At 42.2% G+C, this 15,362-nt stretch overlaps 1 protein-coding gene across 1 annotated transcript; it reads right to left on the bottom strand.

The window, feature by feature from the left end:
- Positions 1-11,608: 11,608 nt before the first annotated feature.
- LOC142611052 (F-box protein At5g07610-like) lies at positions 11,609-13,737 on the bottom strand. The gene has a single exon (XM_075783065.1). It carries the CDS (start codon positions 13,671-13,673, stop codon positions 12,069-12,071), a length of 1,605 nt encoding a protein of 534 aa, XP_075639180.1. The 5' UTR covers positions 13,674-13,737; the 3' UTR covers positions 11,609-12,068.
- Between the last annotated feature and the right edge of the window lie 1,625 nt (positions 13,738-15,362).

The raw sequence follows: 15,362 nt of genomic DNA, 5'->3' as shown, positions 1-15,362 counted from the left end.
AACCCCGCCATTGTTCCGAGGAGGAAGCTACCTCGGCGTTCTTCTAAGGAACATTCTGAGGCTGTCAAGAAGGAAGTGCTCAAACTCAAGAAGGCTGGGGCTATTAAAGAAGTTTTTTACCCCGAATGGTTGGCGCATACGGTTGTGGTCAAAAAGAAAAATGGAACGTGGAGGGTATGTGTGGACTTTACGGATTTGAACAAAGCCTGCCCCAAGGATTCATTCCCAATGCCACGTATTGATCAGCTCGTAGACACCACTGTCGGACATCCTCGTATGAGTTTTTTGGATGCCTTCCAAGGTTATCACCAGATTCCATTGGCAGCGGAGGATCAAGAGAAGACGGCTTTCATTACTCCAACAGGGAACTACCACTATAAGGTAATGCCGTTTGGGTTGAAGAACGCTGGGGCTACCTACCAAAGAATGATGACCAGAATGTTCGAACAGCAACTAGGGAAGACCATTGAGGTATACGTGGATGATATGGTGGTGAAGAGCAAGACAGTGCCTTTGCACGTTAAAGATTTGGCTGACACCTTCCAGGTACTTAGGAAGCACAGGTTGCGCCTTAACGCCTCAAAGTGTTCTTTTGGCGTGGGTTCAGGAAAGTTCTTGGGTTATACGATTACTCATAGAGGCATAGAGGTGAATCCCGTGCAGGTCAAGGCTATTCAGGACTTGCAGCCACCTCAAAACCCGAAAGAAATCCAGAGATTGACCGGAATGATTGCCGCGCTGAGTAGATTTATCTCTCGGTCCACTGACCGGTGCCGTCCTTTCTTCCAATTGTTGAACAAATGGAAAATGGTTTCAATGGACTGAGGACTGCGTGCTAGCCTTCCAACAGCTTAAGCAATATCTTTCTCGGCCACCCATATTGTCTCGCCCAGAGGCAGACGAGGTCCTATTTGCATATCTCGCGGTAGCTGTCCATGCAGTCAGCCTGGTCCTCATAAGGGAAGAAAGCGGGGTGCATAGACCGGTCTACTACGTTAGTAAGTCCTTGAATGAGGCCGAGGTACGCTATCTGCTCTTGGAAAAGGCACTGTTGGCCATAGTTCATGCTACGCGAAAGCTTCCTCACTATTTCCAGTCCCATACCGTGGTAGTCCTAACCCAATTGCCCCTCAAGGCGGTGTTACGCAGTGCCGATTACTCTGGCAGGGTGGCCAAGTGGAGAACCATTTTGGGGGCATTTGACATTAAATACATGCCGCGCACCTCGGTGAAGGGCTAGGTCCTTGCTGATTTGGTGGCAGAGTTTGTCGAACCACTGCTAGAAGAAACTTTGAAGGAAACACACATGGATGGAAAATCAGTTGGTGTGATCACAGCCGCAACACCTCCGACTTGGAAAGTGTATGTGGATGGGGCTGCTAACCAGAGAGGGTCTGGTGTCGGACTTGTCCTGATATCCCTTGAGGGAATCGTCTTCGAAAAATCTCTGAGGCTGGCGTTCTCGGCTACTAATAATGAGGCCGAGTACGAAGCAGTCTTGGTGGGCATGAACATGGTACATAGGATGGGTGGAAAGCACATCCATGCATTCTCGGACTCTCAGTTAGTGGTCGGCCAAGTCATGGGGACCATGGAGGTTAGAGACCCAAGAATGCAGGAATATTTGGCCCAGGTCGGACGTCAGCAAGCTAAATTTAACTCCTTCGTCTTATCTCACGTCTCTAGGAGTGGAAACACCCATGCAGACTCCTTGGCCACGTTGGCAACGTCCTCGGCTCAAGGTTTGCCCAGGATTATCCTTGTAGAAGATTTGCTAGAGCCAACCCTTAACGCAGTCAACGCAGTTCGCGTCCATTTGATAAGGCCTGGGCCTAGTTGGATTGACCCGGTCATATCTTTTCTTAGGAACGACACCCTCCCTGATGACAAATCCGAAGCAGATAAGATACGTCGGAAGGCGCCACGTTTCTGGTTGTCCGAGGATCAGAAACTGTATAAACGATCTTTCTCAGGACCCTACCTGTTATGTGTGCATCCTGAATCAACGGAAGCGCTTCTGGAAGAATTGCATGAAGGGATTTGCGGGAGCCACACTGGGGGAAGGTCCTTAGCCCATAGAGCTCTGACTCAGGGTTATTGGTGGCCCAATATGCAGAGGGAGGCTCAGGACTATGCTAGAAAATATGATCAATGCCAGAGGTTCGCCCTAATATTCATCAACCTGGGGGGGTCCTCAACCCTCTCTCCAGTCCCTGGCCTTTCGCACAATGGGGATTGGACATAGTGGGGCCATTTCCGAGGGCTGCAGGGAACAAAAGATGGCTGCTCGTGGGGACAAACTACTTCACTAAATGGGTGGAGGCCGAACCCTTAGCAAATATCAGAGACGTTGATTCCAAGAAGTTTTTCTGGAAAAACATCGTCACTAGATTCGGTATACCACACACACTTATCTCGGACAATGGTGTTCAATTCGACAGCAAGGCTTTTAGGAAATACTGTGGTGACATGGCCATTATGAACAGATACTCCACCCCAGCTTATCCTCAGGGAAATGGGCAAGCCGAGGCCGTTAACAAGGTCATAGTCAGTGGGCTGAAGAAAATGTTGGACGATGCGAAAGGCAGATGGGTAGAAGAACTACCACATGTCTTATGGACGTAACGGACTACACCGCGCAGGTCCACCGGAGAAACGCCGTTCTCCATGACTTATGGAGCCAAGGCGGTGATACCTCTGGAATTTGGTTTTCCAACCCTAAAGACAAGTTCTTTTAGCCCGGAGAGTAACGATGGCCTCCTAGAGAAGAGCCTGGATCTAGTTGAGGAACGGCGCGAAGCAGCTATGGTCCAAATGGCTTATTATCAACAGAAACTTAAGCGGGGATATGATGCCCACGTGAAGCTAAGGCCACTTGCGCCTGGGGATCTTGTACTAAGAAAAGTCGTGGGCACTGCTAAGAACCCGGCCTGGGGTAAGCTAGGACCAAATTGGGAGGGTCCCTATCGCATTGCTTCAGTAGCAGGCATAGGGTCTTATCGGCTAGTTGACCTAGATGAAAGAATTGTACAACGCCCTTGGAGCTTCACTTAATAACCTTCGAAGGTATTATTATTAATAAAGTGTGCTTTTCTTAGTTAACAGTTCAAAGTTTTAAATACCTCGGGGGCTTATGGTTACTATTCTTAAGTGTTAAATAGAAACTTGGTTAAGTATGGTCCTCGGACCACAAACCTTGTGGAAATTGATATCTTATCATTTGTTAAACAGAACCTTAATTATGCTGGGTCCTCGAACCTCCTACTTTGGGGAAATTAGCATTTGAAGTTACTATTCTTAAGTATCAAACAGAAGCTTGGTTAAGTATGGTCCTCGGACCACAAACCTTGTGGAAATTGATATCTTATCATTTGTTAAACAGAACCTTAGTTATGCCGGGTCCTTGGACCTCCTACTTTGGGGAAATTAACATTTGAAGTTACTATTCTTAAGTATCAAACAGAAACTTGGTTAAGTATGGTCCTCGGACTACAAACCTTGTGAAAATTGATATCTTATCATTTGTTAAACAGAACTTTAGTTATGCCGGGTCCTCGGACCTCCTACTTTGGGGAAATTAACATTTGAAGTTACTATTCTTAAGTATCAAACAGAAACTTGGTTAAGTATGGTCCTCGAACCACAAACCTTGTGGAAATTGATATCTTATCATTTGTTAAACAGAACCTTAGTTATGCCGGGTCCTCGGACCTCCTACTTTGGGGAAATTAACATTTGAAGTTACTTTTCTTAAGTATCAAACAGAAACTTGGTTAAGTATGGTCCTCGGACCACAAACCTTGTGGAAATTGATATCTTATCATTTGTTAAACAGAACCTTAGTTATGCCGGGTCCTTGGATCTCCTACTTTGGGGAAATTAACATTTGAAGTTACTTTTCTTAAGTATCAAACAGAAACTTGGTTAAGTATGGTCCTCGGACCACAAACCTTGTGGAAATTGATATCTTATCATTTGTTAAACAGAACCTTAGTTATGCCGAGTCCTCGGACCTCCTACTTTGGGGAAATTAACATTTGAAGTTACTATTCTTAAGTATCAAACAGAAACTTGGTTAAGTATGGTCCTCGGACCACAAACCTTGTGAAAATTGATATCTTATCATTTGTTAAACAGAACCTTAGTTATGCCGGGTCCTCGGACCTCCTACTTTGGGAAAATTAACATTTGAAGTTACTTTTCTTAAGTATCAAACAGAAACTTGGTTAAGTATGGTCCTCAGACCACAAACCTTGTGAAAATTGATATCTTATCATTTGTTAAACAGAACCTTAGTTATGCCGGGTCCTCGGACCTCCTACTTTGGGGAAATTAACATTTGAAGTTACTTTTCTTAAGTATCAAACAGAAACTTGGTTAAGTATGGTCCTCGGACCACAAACCTTGTGGAAATTGATATCTTATCATTTGTTAAACAGAACCTTAGTTATGCCGGGTCCTCGGATCTCCTACTTTGGGGAAATTAACATTTGAAGTTACTATTATTAAGTGTCAAACAGAAACTTGGTTAAGTATGGTCCTCGGACCACAAACCTTGTAGAAATTGATATTTTATCATTTGCTAAATTGCACCTTAGTCACTGTTCTTATTCTTATCACACGTTTTGTAGAAATCAGTATCTTACCATTTATTAACTTGGATCTTTAATTCTATATCATTAAGTGTTAAACAAATTTTTGTAAGGAATGGTCCTCGGACCTTATATCCTACTGAAAGTGATACCCTAGATTACAAAGGTTTAACCATCATATGAGTTTTCTAACTAAGGCATTGTTTAATATCCAAACTAAGTTATATGGCTGTTTAGAAGTTGTAGTTGTTTGACAGTTGGAGTTAGACTTATTTATTCTGTTCTTCCTTTAACTATGTATTAATGAGAATTTTCATGCCAAGCACAAAAAGGATAAAGTAAAACAAGTACAACATAAACGAAAGTTGAATAAAATTGTTCTTCATTAATTATATACATCAAAGAAAAAGAGTACAGAAAGGTCCTACACTAGGCCCTAAGCTAGAGGAGGGGGGTCTTGGAGGGAGCTGCAACCAACCTCAGTGCTCTTCAGTTCCAGCTCAAAGGTAGACAAAACTTGCTTCCCTTTGTCTGTTGAAGCAATGAGGGGCTCCACGTCCTGAATCTGCTCCTTCTCGGCGCCGCCACACTCGTCCTTCTCTTTATGGGAACCTGTAAGTTCTGTAGGATCAGGAACAAGTTCTTGCGCCACGGGAGGGACGACAGGAGAGGCAACAACAGGAGGGTCTTCAATTTCCTGTATGTCTAGGGGAAGCCAAATGTTCTCGGGCTTCCTCAGCTCGGAAGCTTGAGGAACCCCTGCCGCATTCATGGCCTCTCCCCAGACCTGCTAATAGTACTCTCGGCACAAGGCCGCAAAGGCCTCTGTCAACAGTTCTTGCGTTCTAGTCACCCCCTCCTAGTAACTGGCCTTCTTCGCAGCCTCTAGTGCATGCTTGTGGGTGCGAACTTCCTCCTTCACCCGCGTAAGCTCCTTTTCCAAGTCAGAGCGTGCCTGTTGGACTTAGGCGAGCTCGTTATCCTTTTGGAGAGCTCGTTATCCTTTTGGCGAAGAAGCTTACGCTGCCCTTCCACTTGGTTCTCCATCGTCTTTAAGCTGGCCTCGGCACCATCCTTCTCTCTTTTTAGATCGGCCAGCTGCGATGTGATATTCCCATTCTCTGCTAGGGCCTGGCCTAGGGACCTTTCTGCCTCTTGCCGTAGCTCTTGCTCCATCCCAGCTCGCTTCCGATAGTCCTCCACAAACTTCTCGGCCGCGAAAACTTCTTGGATGGCCTGCAAAAACGTCAAGGGGGTTAAATGTGTTAAAGAGTTTACATATGAACTTAAAGTATAAATGTGAGGTGGAACTTACCAGAGCTAAATCCTTTTTCAATGAAAGGAACAGCTGAGGCTGGCCCATTTTCTCCAAGGCGTCCATGTCCATGGGTAGCAGAAGAGGCCGCTCCAACGCCTCGGCTAGGTGGAGGGCATGGCCTTGTTGGAACGACCTGATGTTGGACTGGAGGGGAATGGGCGCCCCGTCCAATCTCAGCTCGGGAGACCACATAGCTGGTGCTCGGCGCACCTCGGCCACGTCTCTGATCTCCCCGCTTTCAACTGGGCGGGCGCGCCCTTTGCCCTTGTCCAGTTTCTGCTGCTAGGCCGACGCGGGCTGTTTCATTTTCTTTTGCTTTTCACCACCAGCCCCCTCGGCCTCCGCCTTCCTTTTCTTCTTTGGATCTTCGGCCGGAGGCTTGGGGTCGGCTGGAGGAGGAGGAGGTGGTGGTAAAGCCGGGGGAACTTGGGACCCCCTCGTTCCCTTCTTTGCCACTCGTGCGCCTCTCGCGGTCATAAGGTCCTTTAGCTCGTCCATCTCTTCTTCAATGGAGCTGTCGTTTGGACGCGCTATCACTAGACCCGCGATCCCAGAGGTTTCGGCTGCTTCTTCTTCCTCGTCGGAAAGAACAACGAACGGGTTTCCGCGAGGTCGTGGGGCGTCCTCGAGCTGAAACTGTTCTATCTCCTCGTCCAACGTGTTCGAAGAAGACACTTGCTCCTCTAGGACAGCAATTTCCTGAGAGTGCGCGGCGAGGGGGATTGCCGCTATGGGCTGTGTGTACAATACGGTGTGAGGGGCGTCAGGGATGTCGTGGTCGGCCAAGAAGTGGGGTCTGGCTACGTGAATCCTCCTACGCCTTCGGTCACCCGCAATTATTGCGTTCTCGATCTCCTAGAAGTCCGAGGAGATAGGGTCGTACCCTAGAATCAAATGAGCCGCCCTAAGTTGTAAGTCTTCGCTGACGAACACCTCGGAGCGTAGCACTCGATTCAAATCTGCAACGTTGCAGTGGCTTAAGCGTGGGCGCACGTGCTGCTTATCTGCAAAGAAAGACATCAAAATAAACAAACATGGTCAGGTTCATAGAACATGTAACAAATTAAAGTTAGATGCTCAAGTAAATGCAAATGCACATTTCTAGATGTTAGAGAGAGTTATGGGGTGGGAAGTTAAATCCTAAGGTGTCGCACCTGGATCTCCCCACTCAACTGTGCAGTGGGGGTCGTCGTGCCAGTTGCTAGAGACGATGAGGTAGTCATCCTTCATACCTTTATTAGACTTGGGCAGACAGGAGATTAACCTAACTACGCTAGAACGGGATTTGATATAATAACCTACATTGGTAAGTTTATGGCACTCGTACATGAAAACAACGTCGTGCCAGGTAAGGTTCAGACCCATTTGCTCGTTTAGAGCGTCGACGCTACCTAAGACTCTAAAAACGTTGGGAGCGCACTGATCGGGACACAACCGGTGGTTGCGAAGGTATTCCCTGGTTACACTTCTCATTGGGAGGGTCATCCCACCTTCTACGAAGGCGACCATCGGGATAATGACCTCTCCGGTTTTCCTAGAACCGGCCACGGCTTCCGCCGGGCAGTATTTTAAACCTACGTTGCTGGGAATACGGTACTTGGCTCTAAAACCTTCCATCCCAGCGGCGGTGTCGACTAGACACTTAAACTTTCCCATTAGAAAGGAACGAAAGGCTAAGTTTTAAGAGGGGGAACGGTTAAAATGGGAGCCGAGGACAGGAGCCGAGGAGAATGGGTTGAGGAAAGAGAATAAAGACTTACAAATTTGAAGTCGTTCGAATTTCCACGGATTTCTGCAGAGAAAAGGTGATTACTGATGTTTTGATGGGATTAGCCTCTGAAGAAATAAATGAAGGCGTAGGTTCCCGAAGCGTCACAACGTGCGGGAAGCGGTCTCGAAATTGCATTCGTCCCGCCCAAATTTTCAGGGGGTAACAAGGGCCGTTAGATGTTCATCTCACCGTTGAAAGTGGGGGACAAGGTGTAACTTACGGTAATAAATGCGCGCGTTTTTGAAATTAGAACCGCCAAGTGGCACCCTCTGGAACACGAAACGATCTCCACACGCGCAGTTATTTACAAAACGTGTGGGGTAAGTTCTCGTTGGATCAAAACCCTATTTTTCTCCTCGGATGCTGAAAAATAGAGTTTTTAGGGGCTATTGTGGGGAGTAAAAAGACCCAAGCAGGCATTTGGGCCTTTGGGCTCTATTAAGATGGGCCGATCTGTTCTTAAGCTAAGGATTTGCTAGTACTACAAATTGGCCCATATGCCAAGGGTCCGAGGATATGTCCGAGAGTAAGTTTTCTCCTCGGACGGCCCCAAGAGAACTTGGAGCTTCACTATGAAGGTCAAGGCACAACTCTGGAAAGACTATTGGTTAAAGGGGGGAACCCCTGAATGTTGTAGACACACCGGTGTTAGGAAAATATCATAAGCAAAGGCTGCTACCTCCACATTAAAGACTCTGCACCTACCTCCCTGTTGCATTAATGGGGAGGTGACCCCTGAACAGTAAAACTGAAATTTCTGGTTACTATTCAAAGGCACTAAGGGAAGAAATATCTAAGGGGGATGGAATTCAAGCAACACGTGGACAAGGCATTAGGAAAAGAAGTATTTAATTGGGGGTGAAGGCCAAAGGAAAGGGGATCGATGAATGGAAAAAGGAAGAAATTAAGAATTGTAATCTTTAAGAGAGAAAGAGAAATAACACAGAGGGAGTCCTCGGCTTACGTCCGAGGAAGTCTATTTGCAATTATCATTTGTTATTTACAAGCGTTTATATTCCTTAGCCTGGTGTTAAGTTCCCAGTACCTATAACCTAGATTTCAAGCCCACACTCTACAAATTTCATTGTTTAAGGCTCATTGGGCCTGAGCCTATAATTGTCTTTGGGTCCAGGTGCAATCGTGCACTTACAGGAACAATACAACGCCTACTAGAAAACATTCCAGCAACATCAAAATAAAAAAAAAGACTAAATTTCCGCCGGTGGACAGTCATAAACAGAGAAACCCGCAGCTTGTTGTCCTCCCATCCTGGCGAGTCCATCAACGCATCTATTAGCCTCTCTAAAGCAATACTTGAATCTTATTTGGGGGACCCTCGAAGCCAGCTGCCTACAATCATCAACAATAGGCGAAATAATCAAGTTAGATTGCGTAGGAGTGCACAGAACATCACAGACCGCTTTTGCATCCATTTCAATCTCAACAGCTTGGAAGTTCCTCTCTACACACAACAGCAAGCCATCTTGGATAGCCCATAATTCCGCCATGAAACCAGAAGTGATGCCGATGTGTCTGGAGTAGCCAAGAATCCATTCTCCTTCCTCATTGCGAAACACACCACCTCCTCCTGCCAGCCCCAGGTCACCCGACAAAGAACCATCAGTGTTAAGTTTAATCCAGCCCATTGGGGGGTTTTTCCCACCTGATTGGCTTGTGAACAGACTGGGTTGGAGCTTTCCAATTCGCAGCACAGTAGAACTCTTTCACTCTTTGGAGAACCTCAAAATGAAGGTCAATAGGGAACGGTTTATTATGAAACACAACCGCATTTCTTTTGAGTCAAATACTCCACACAGCAAATAAGAAAATAGTACTCCAGTGAGGCTGTCCCCTGTAATTTCCAGCATTTGCTTTTGCATTAACCGTAAACCAGCTTAACAAATCTGCAGCAAAAAAAGTATTATCATCACTATTGATGCCCAAGTTCCGCCAAACCTGCTTAATTACCTCACAATTACGAAGAATATGCATTGTAGTCTCCGTTTCTTGATTACAAATTGGGCAAAGAAGATCTGAATTAATGCCTCTCGTGGTTAGGCAAGATTTCACTGTCATGAATTATAAGACCCGTTCAGTGCATGGTTAACTAACTAATAAAAAATCATATTACTACGATTAAAGAAGTTTTAAGATGATATAATCAGATGTAAACTTCCATTTTCCATTCTTTTCCAAATGAAAGGCCTTTTAGTATAAATAAATTACAAAATACAGCGTATCAAAAAAAAAAAAAAAACTAAACACAGAAAAGATGCCTTGAAAACTAAACCAAACAACAAATTGAAAGAAAACCAAAATAGGTATCAGAGTTAGAAATTTAATTAATTTGATTATCGAATGGCAGCTGGTAGAACAACCTATGGTATCTAAACCTGCAGATGAAATAAAACTTTTAATGGTGAGAAGATGAGATTGCTGGTGTTACCAACAGCGCAAGATTATGCACATCCATTTTTATGATACACAAATACCCAATTACCAAATGCTGACATGAATATAGTCATGTATAAGTAAGGTATAAAGTGCTTTCACATACTAGCATAATATGTAGGCATGTCAGGCTCAAAAGCACGTAACATCCCTCGTCCAGCTTCTCTCTATTACATTAACAAAGATAGCAATCGAAACTGATAGGCTCTAAAAAAGGGAAAACGCAGAGCATACTAAAACTGATAGTTACATTTGCTCAATGGAGCAATCATCAATTTAGTTTTCGGTCTCAATCAATTCTAACTACCCAGACCTACACAAACTGTCATGAAACCCATAAGATATACATAATATATATACACACAACAACAACAACAACAACAACAACGACGACGACGAAGCGTAGTCCCAAATTTTGGGGCTATGGATCCTCAAAGATTAGAAAGTTAGCCTTGCGTGTATATATATCCATCTATTTTAATCAATGGACTCAAAAATATGATTCATGTAATTCAAAATGCATGAGAAAATAGAAATTTGTGTTAAAAGGTTAAAAGTTGTTTATGAAAGCAGGTACTTGTGTAGTTTAGAACCTCAGTGGCTAACAATCAGGAGAGTATTAAAATTTCAATGGGAGTGGAAGAAATGTTGTTAGCCAGGATGTACACAAGTAGAAATATCAATTTTGCAGGTACAGACACAAAGTAACAGGAGTTACCAGCTAAGGTTTTCCCCAAATTTCATAGTTGGCAGGCCATTTTCAATACTCTCTTCCACATTTTGCACAAGACAATGGAATTGATGAATTATAAGAAGACAACTTTGCCATCATTTAGGTGGAAGGCTGGCAAATCTGCAGCAGCTGGGGTTCCTTCACTATTCAACAAACCTAGAATATTCTAAAACGATGTCCATGAAGTAAACTTTTTGTATCATGAACCATGCACCTGCACTACCGTAATCCTCAAGTTCCAAAAATATAAGCGAATTCTACTTCTGAATAGCAGAAACTAGTTGAAAACCAATGAAATTTAACCCATTGCAAAGCATAAGAAAATAAAAATCTGTAGTGCATCATTTGTTCAGAAAATTGGAGGTATTTCATTGCTTTAATAAGTTAAAATTGTGCATTCACAATCAAAGAAAAATACATACAAAAACCAAAACTTAATTACAAGACAAAATTAGGGTAAAATCCTGCTTCACAAATCAATAAAAAAAAAAACTCCGGAACTCTTGTCTAGTAGACATTTGGAAGGACAATCCTATCACAACTTTTAAACCTTCATTCACAGAAATATAAGGTACACTCAATTGCTACAACTTAACTTTTAAACCTTCATTCACAGAAATATAAGGTACAGCTACAAAATTCATATTGGTAATTAATTATTCCAAAACATTATTTCACTATATTAAAGTAACAACTATAATTTAGAAAGACAGATATATAAGGTACAGCCACAAAATTCATATTGGTAATTAATTATTCCAAAACATAATTTCATTATATTTAAGTGTCAACAATAATTTAGAAAGAACGAGAGAACAAGAAAAACACTTGAATCGCTGGCCTGCCATGAAAAAGTACAAATTTTGGTTGCATACTAAAAAGCAATGCACTACATCCCACAATCTGTCCCAACAATGATTTGAGCATCTAAACTTCACTGTTAGAGATATGACTGCCTTCAACTTCATGATAACTGCTTCTTTGCCATCTCAAAACAGAAAACAGTCTGCAAGGGATGGGGGAAATGGAGGAAAAGAGATGGAGACAAGCAAAATGCTCTTACTTAGGGATTTATAATAAAGATATAATTTCCAATCCAAATGAGTTCTAAAAGCATCATAAAAGTTGGAGAGGAAAGATTAAAAGACAAAATAAAAACATAATTCTAACTTCTTGAGTTTTGTAGTTCAGAACCAAGGGCATTCAAACTGGGAGAGGAATTGGTGTTGGAGTTGCCCTCAACTTCTCAACTTCTTGCTGTTGCTTCTTGAGCATTTGACGTTTAGAAACAAACTCGCTCAATAAAAATGGGGGAGGGCATTCAAACTTCAATGGGAGAGGTACTGGTGTTGGCCACGATGGTTGCCCAACTAAGAACACATATTTTGCACGTATGCTATCAAAGGAGATGCCGTTGACTGGTAAAAGTTTTTCCAGTCGGCCGACCATTGTCAATACCCTCGTCCGCATGTTACACAAAACAATGCATTTGCGAAATTGTAAAAAAACAAATTCGCCAACATTTGGATGGAAAGCTAACAATGACCCAGTTGAGACCTTTCCCTTTGCCATCTTGAGGAGATCCGAATATTCTGAAACCATGTCCTTGAAGTAAATTTTGTATTTCAGACACCATGTACCAGCATTATTGTAATCCTCGAGTTCCCAAACAGAAAAACTGCGAGGGTATTGCAAAGAAGAATTTTGGAAAATCCGGAGACGCCCTTGGAACACTCCAAAGGAGACCGATTCTCTAAGGGAAAGGTCAATGGGTGGATCAATATAGCGACATCCTTGTGCATTGTTGAATGGATCGAACACAACAAAGCCTCTGATCATTCTATCATTTTCATCCACCCAATGCAGCATCCTATTGCAGGCAACAACACCAGCATGCGCAGGCCTTCCAACAAAGGAATTCAATCCGGGCGGTGACGAAACAAGAGAGTCGCACCATTCACCGGTGTCGGAAGAAAAGATCTGCATACGTATCTGAGTAGCGTTGGATTGAGTGGGAGAATAAATGCGCACCACTCTATAACGGTAATGGGCATTGGTAATACATCCCTGCTCTTTATCACAGCTATCTGGAATGCATATAAAGCCCACCAAAACAATTCCGCGATATCCCTGGTATGGAAGGCGAGGGAGGATGATCCACTGTTTGGTAATAGGATTACAGATGCAATACTCAGTAAAGCCTGAATTAACAATCGGCAGAACTTCGCTGCGTATCAGTAATAAATCGTTGAACGATGCTTCGACGCAAAAGGGAAAATTTTTTCTTGCAAATTCGATACAGGGAAGAAAGCTGAGAAAATCGAGTCCGTCACCGTCACTGTCAACACCGCCACCTTCACCGCAACAGTCCTCATCGAATGGAAGAGCGAGGATCTTTTTGTCATGGTATAACACAAGAGTAAAGGGGTCTGTGTTTGACTTACTGAATGGGTGTCGGTGGAGCATGGCGTTGCGAACAAACAAAGGATGAGAAATCACAGAACACCAGCGCTTCGACACAGACTTACATTGGAGAGCCCATCGGCAAGGGAGTCGATAAAGGATCTCGAACAGTATAGCATCTGGCAGTTCTTCGATCTTCATAAATTCAGGAAACTGGGTCGAATCATCCGGATCTGGCTCTTCTTCTTCTTCTTCTAATCTTCTTCTTTTGCGATATGGAGACAAGATCGGATATTCCTTCGGATCCTCTTCAACATCATCTTCTTTTCTTTTTTTACAAGACAAAACCAGAGAAAGGTCTGGGTCTGTGTCTGTGTTTGTGATTTTGATTGACTCCACCGTCATGGTAACAGCGGAAACAGAAGCAGATATCTCTTTGTTGGGTTGGGGAAAAGGAAGAGCCACCTAAATAAACGTAAACAACAGAAGTTTAATACTATTAACCGGAAAGGTAATTTAAGTATTATCTATGCTATTATTTAAGGCTTCTCCTGTTTGGATTTTTATTTTTTTTAGTTCAAAAATGTCCCTATAATTCTACGTTTTAGAGACAAAACTAAAAGATAATCCGGTAAAAACTCATTTTTTTAGTTCAAAAATGCCCCTACTGTCTTATGTTTAAGTGGAGACAAAACTAAAGGACAATCCGGTAAAAATGCAACTCCAACTCTTACTAAAATATTGCCTAAAAAATAGAACCACTCTCCTATTAAATTTTAAATTGATTTATTCACTTATAAATTAGATTTTTAAAATAAAAATCATATATATATAATAATTAAATACAGTTTTTTTTTTACAAAATATGACCACTAAAAAAGAAAAGTCTCATCGCACGCGCTTCCTAGTTTTAAATCTATGGATTTGCTTTTTATATTTATAGACGGCCATATACGTGTCGGTTTCCATGTCGGTTTATGATTGAGGTGAACTAATCCAATCCGTTTATTTTTACTTTCCAATAAATGGTTAAAAATTGTATAGTGTTATTACCGAATTGACCTTTTTTTGACCTTTTAATAAATAAATTTATTTTATTTTACACCTGAACCTTGTTTTTACTTAAAAATTTTAAAAGTCCAACTTGTTTTACAATGAATACAAGTAGAGCATATTATCCAAAAAATAAAATGAAAAAACAAGCAAGACATTCACATCAATTCTTATATGATAGATAAAAGGTGTGAAATTTACACAATTTTATTTTAAAATAACCTTTATTGGTCCATGTATAATAGAATAGAGTGAATGGTAGTTGTTTTGTATGAAAAAAGATAAACAATCAAAAAAAATTGATTTTTTAATGAAATGTAATGTATAATAGATAATATGATGTGGAGTATTTTGAAAAATAAGTATGTAAAATAGAAAAAGTCGGTTATTATATTAAAATAAACATGAATTTTTGCATAAACTAATACAAATACTCAAACTAGAAAACTTCAGTGAATTGTGATTCATGGGTTGCTTTCAACAACAGTTCTTCATGCTGCTTGATACTCCCTCCCTCAAATCTTATGTTATTTTGATAAAGTTTTTTTCCTAAGCCAATTGGTTGGTTTGGGTCATTTGAAGTATGAATAAGACTAATCACAACCCTTACATAAAAAGTTAATAATCTTTTACCATTTTACCAAAACCGCTCATTCCAATGTTAGATCCACACCAAAAATAGAATAAATCCCTCTATGGCCTTAATCTAGCCTCTAGATAGTAGTTCTCAAATGATAGGGGTATTTTCAACAAAGGTAAATTGACTTATAAGCAGAAGGCTAAGAGAATAGACGACCTCTATGAGACTGTCAACTTCACACAAAAAATGACGGAGGCTCCAGAAAGACTGATAGAAGTAACGTTCCCTTAATAAACCGACGACACTTTCAATGGGTGGCACCACCACAAGAGTCGACGGATACATTCCCCCACAAACCGACGAGAAAACCTGAAGCGACTGGTAACCATAAGGCCAACGTGGTGAAGAAGTTGACAGGTCCTACGTGGCCTTGCTTGGTCCTCACAAATACTTATGTATGG

Source organism: Castanea sativa, chromosome 9 (assembly GCF_040712315.1).
Source record: "Castanea sativa cultivar Marrone di Chiusa Pesio chromosome 9, ASM4071231v1".
Classification (NCBI taxonomy): domain Eukaryota; kingdom Viridiplantae; phylum Streptophyta; class Magnoliopsida; order Fagales; family Fagaceae; genus Castanea; species Castanea sativa.
Note: the sequence above shows the minus strand (reverse complement) of the source record. Positions and strands in the feature narration are given on the sequence as shown.

Coding starts and splice junctions, on each gene's coding strand:
- LOC142611052 (XM_075783065.1), bottom strand. CDS start 13,673: ATGACGGTGGAGTCAATCAAAATCACAAACACAGACACAGACCCAGAC.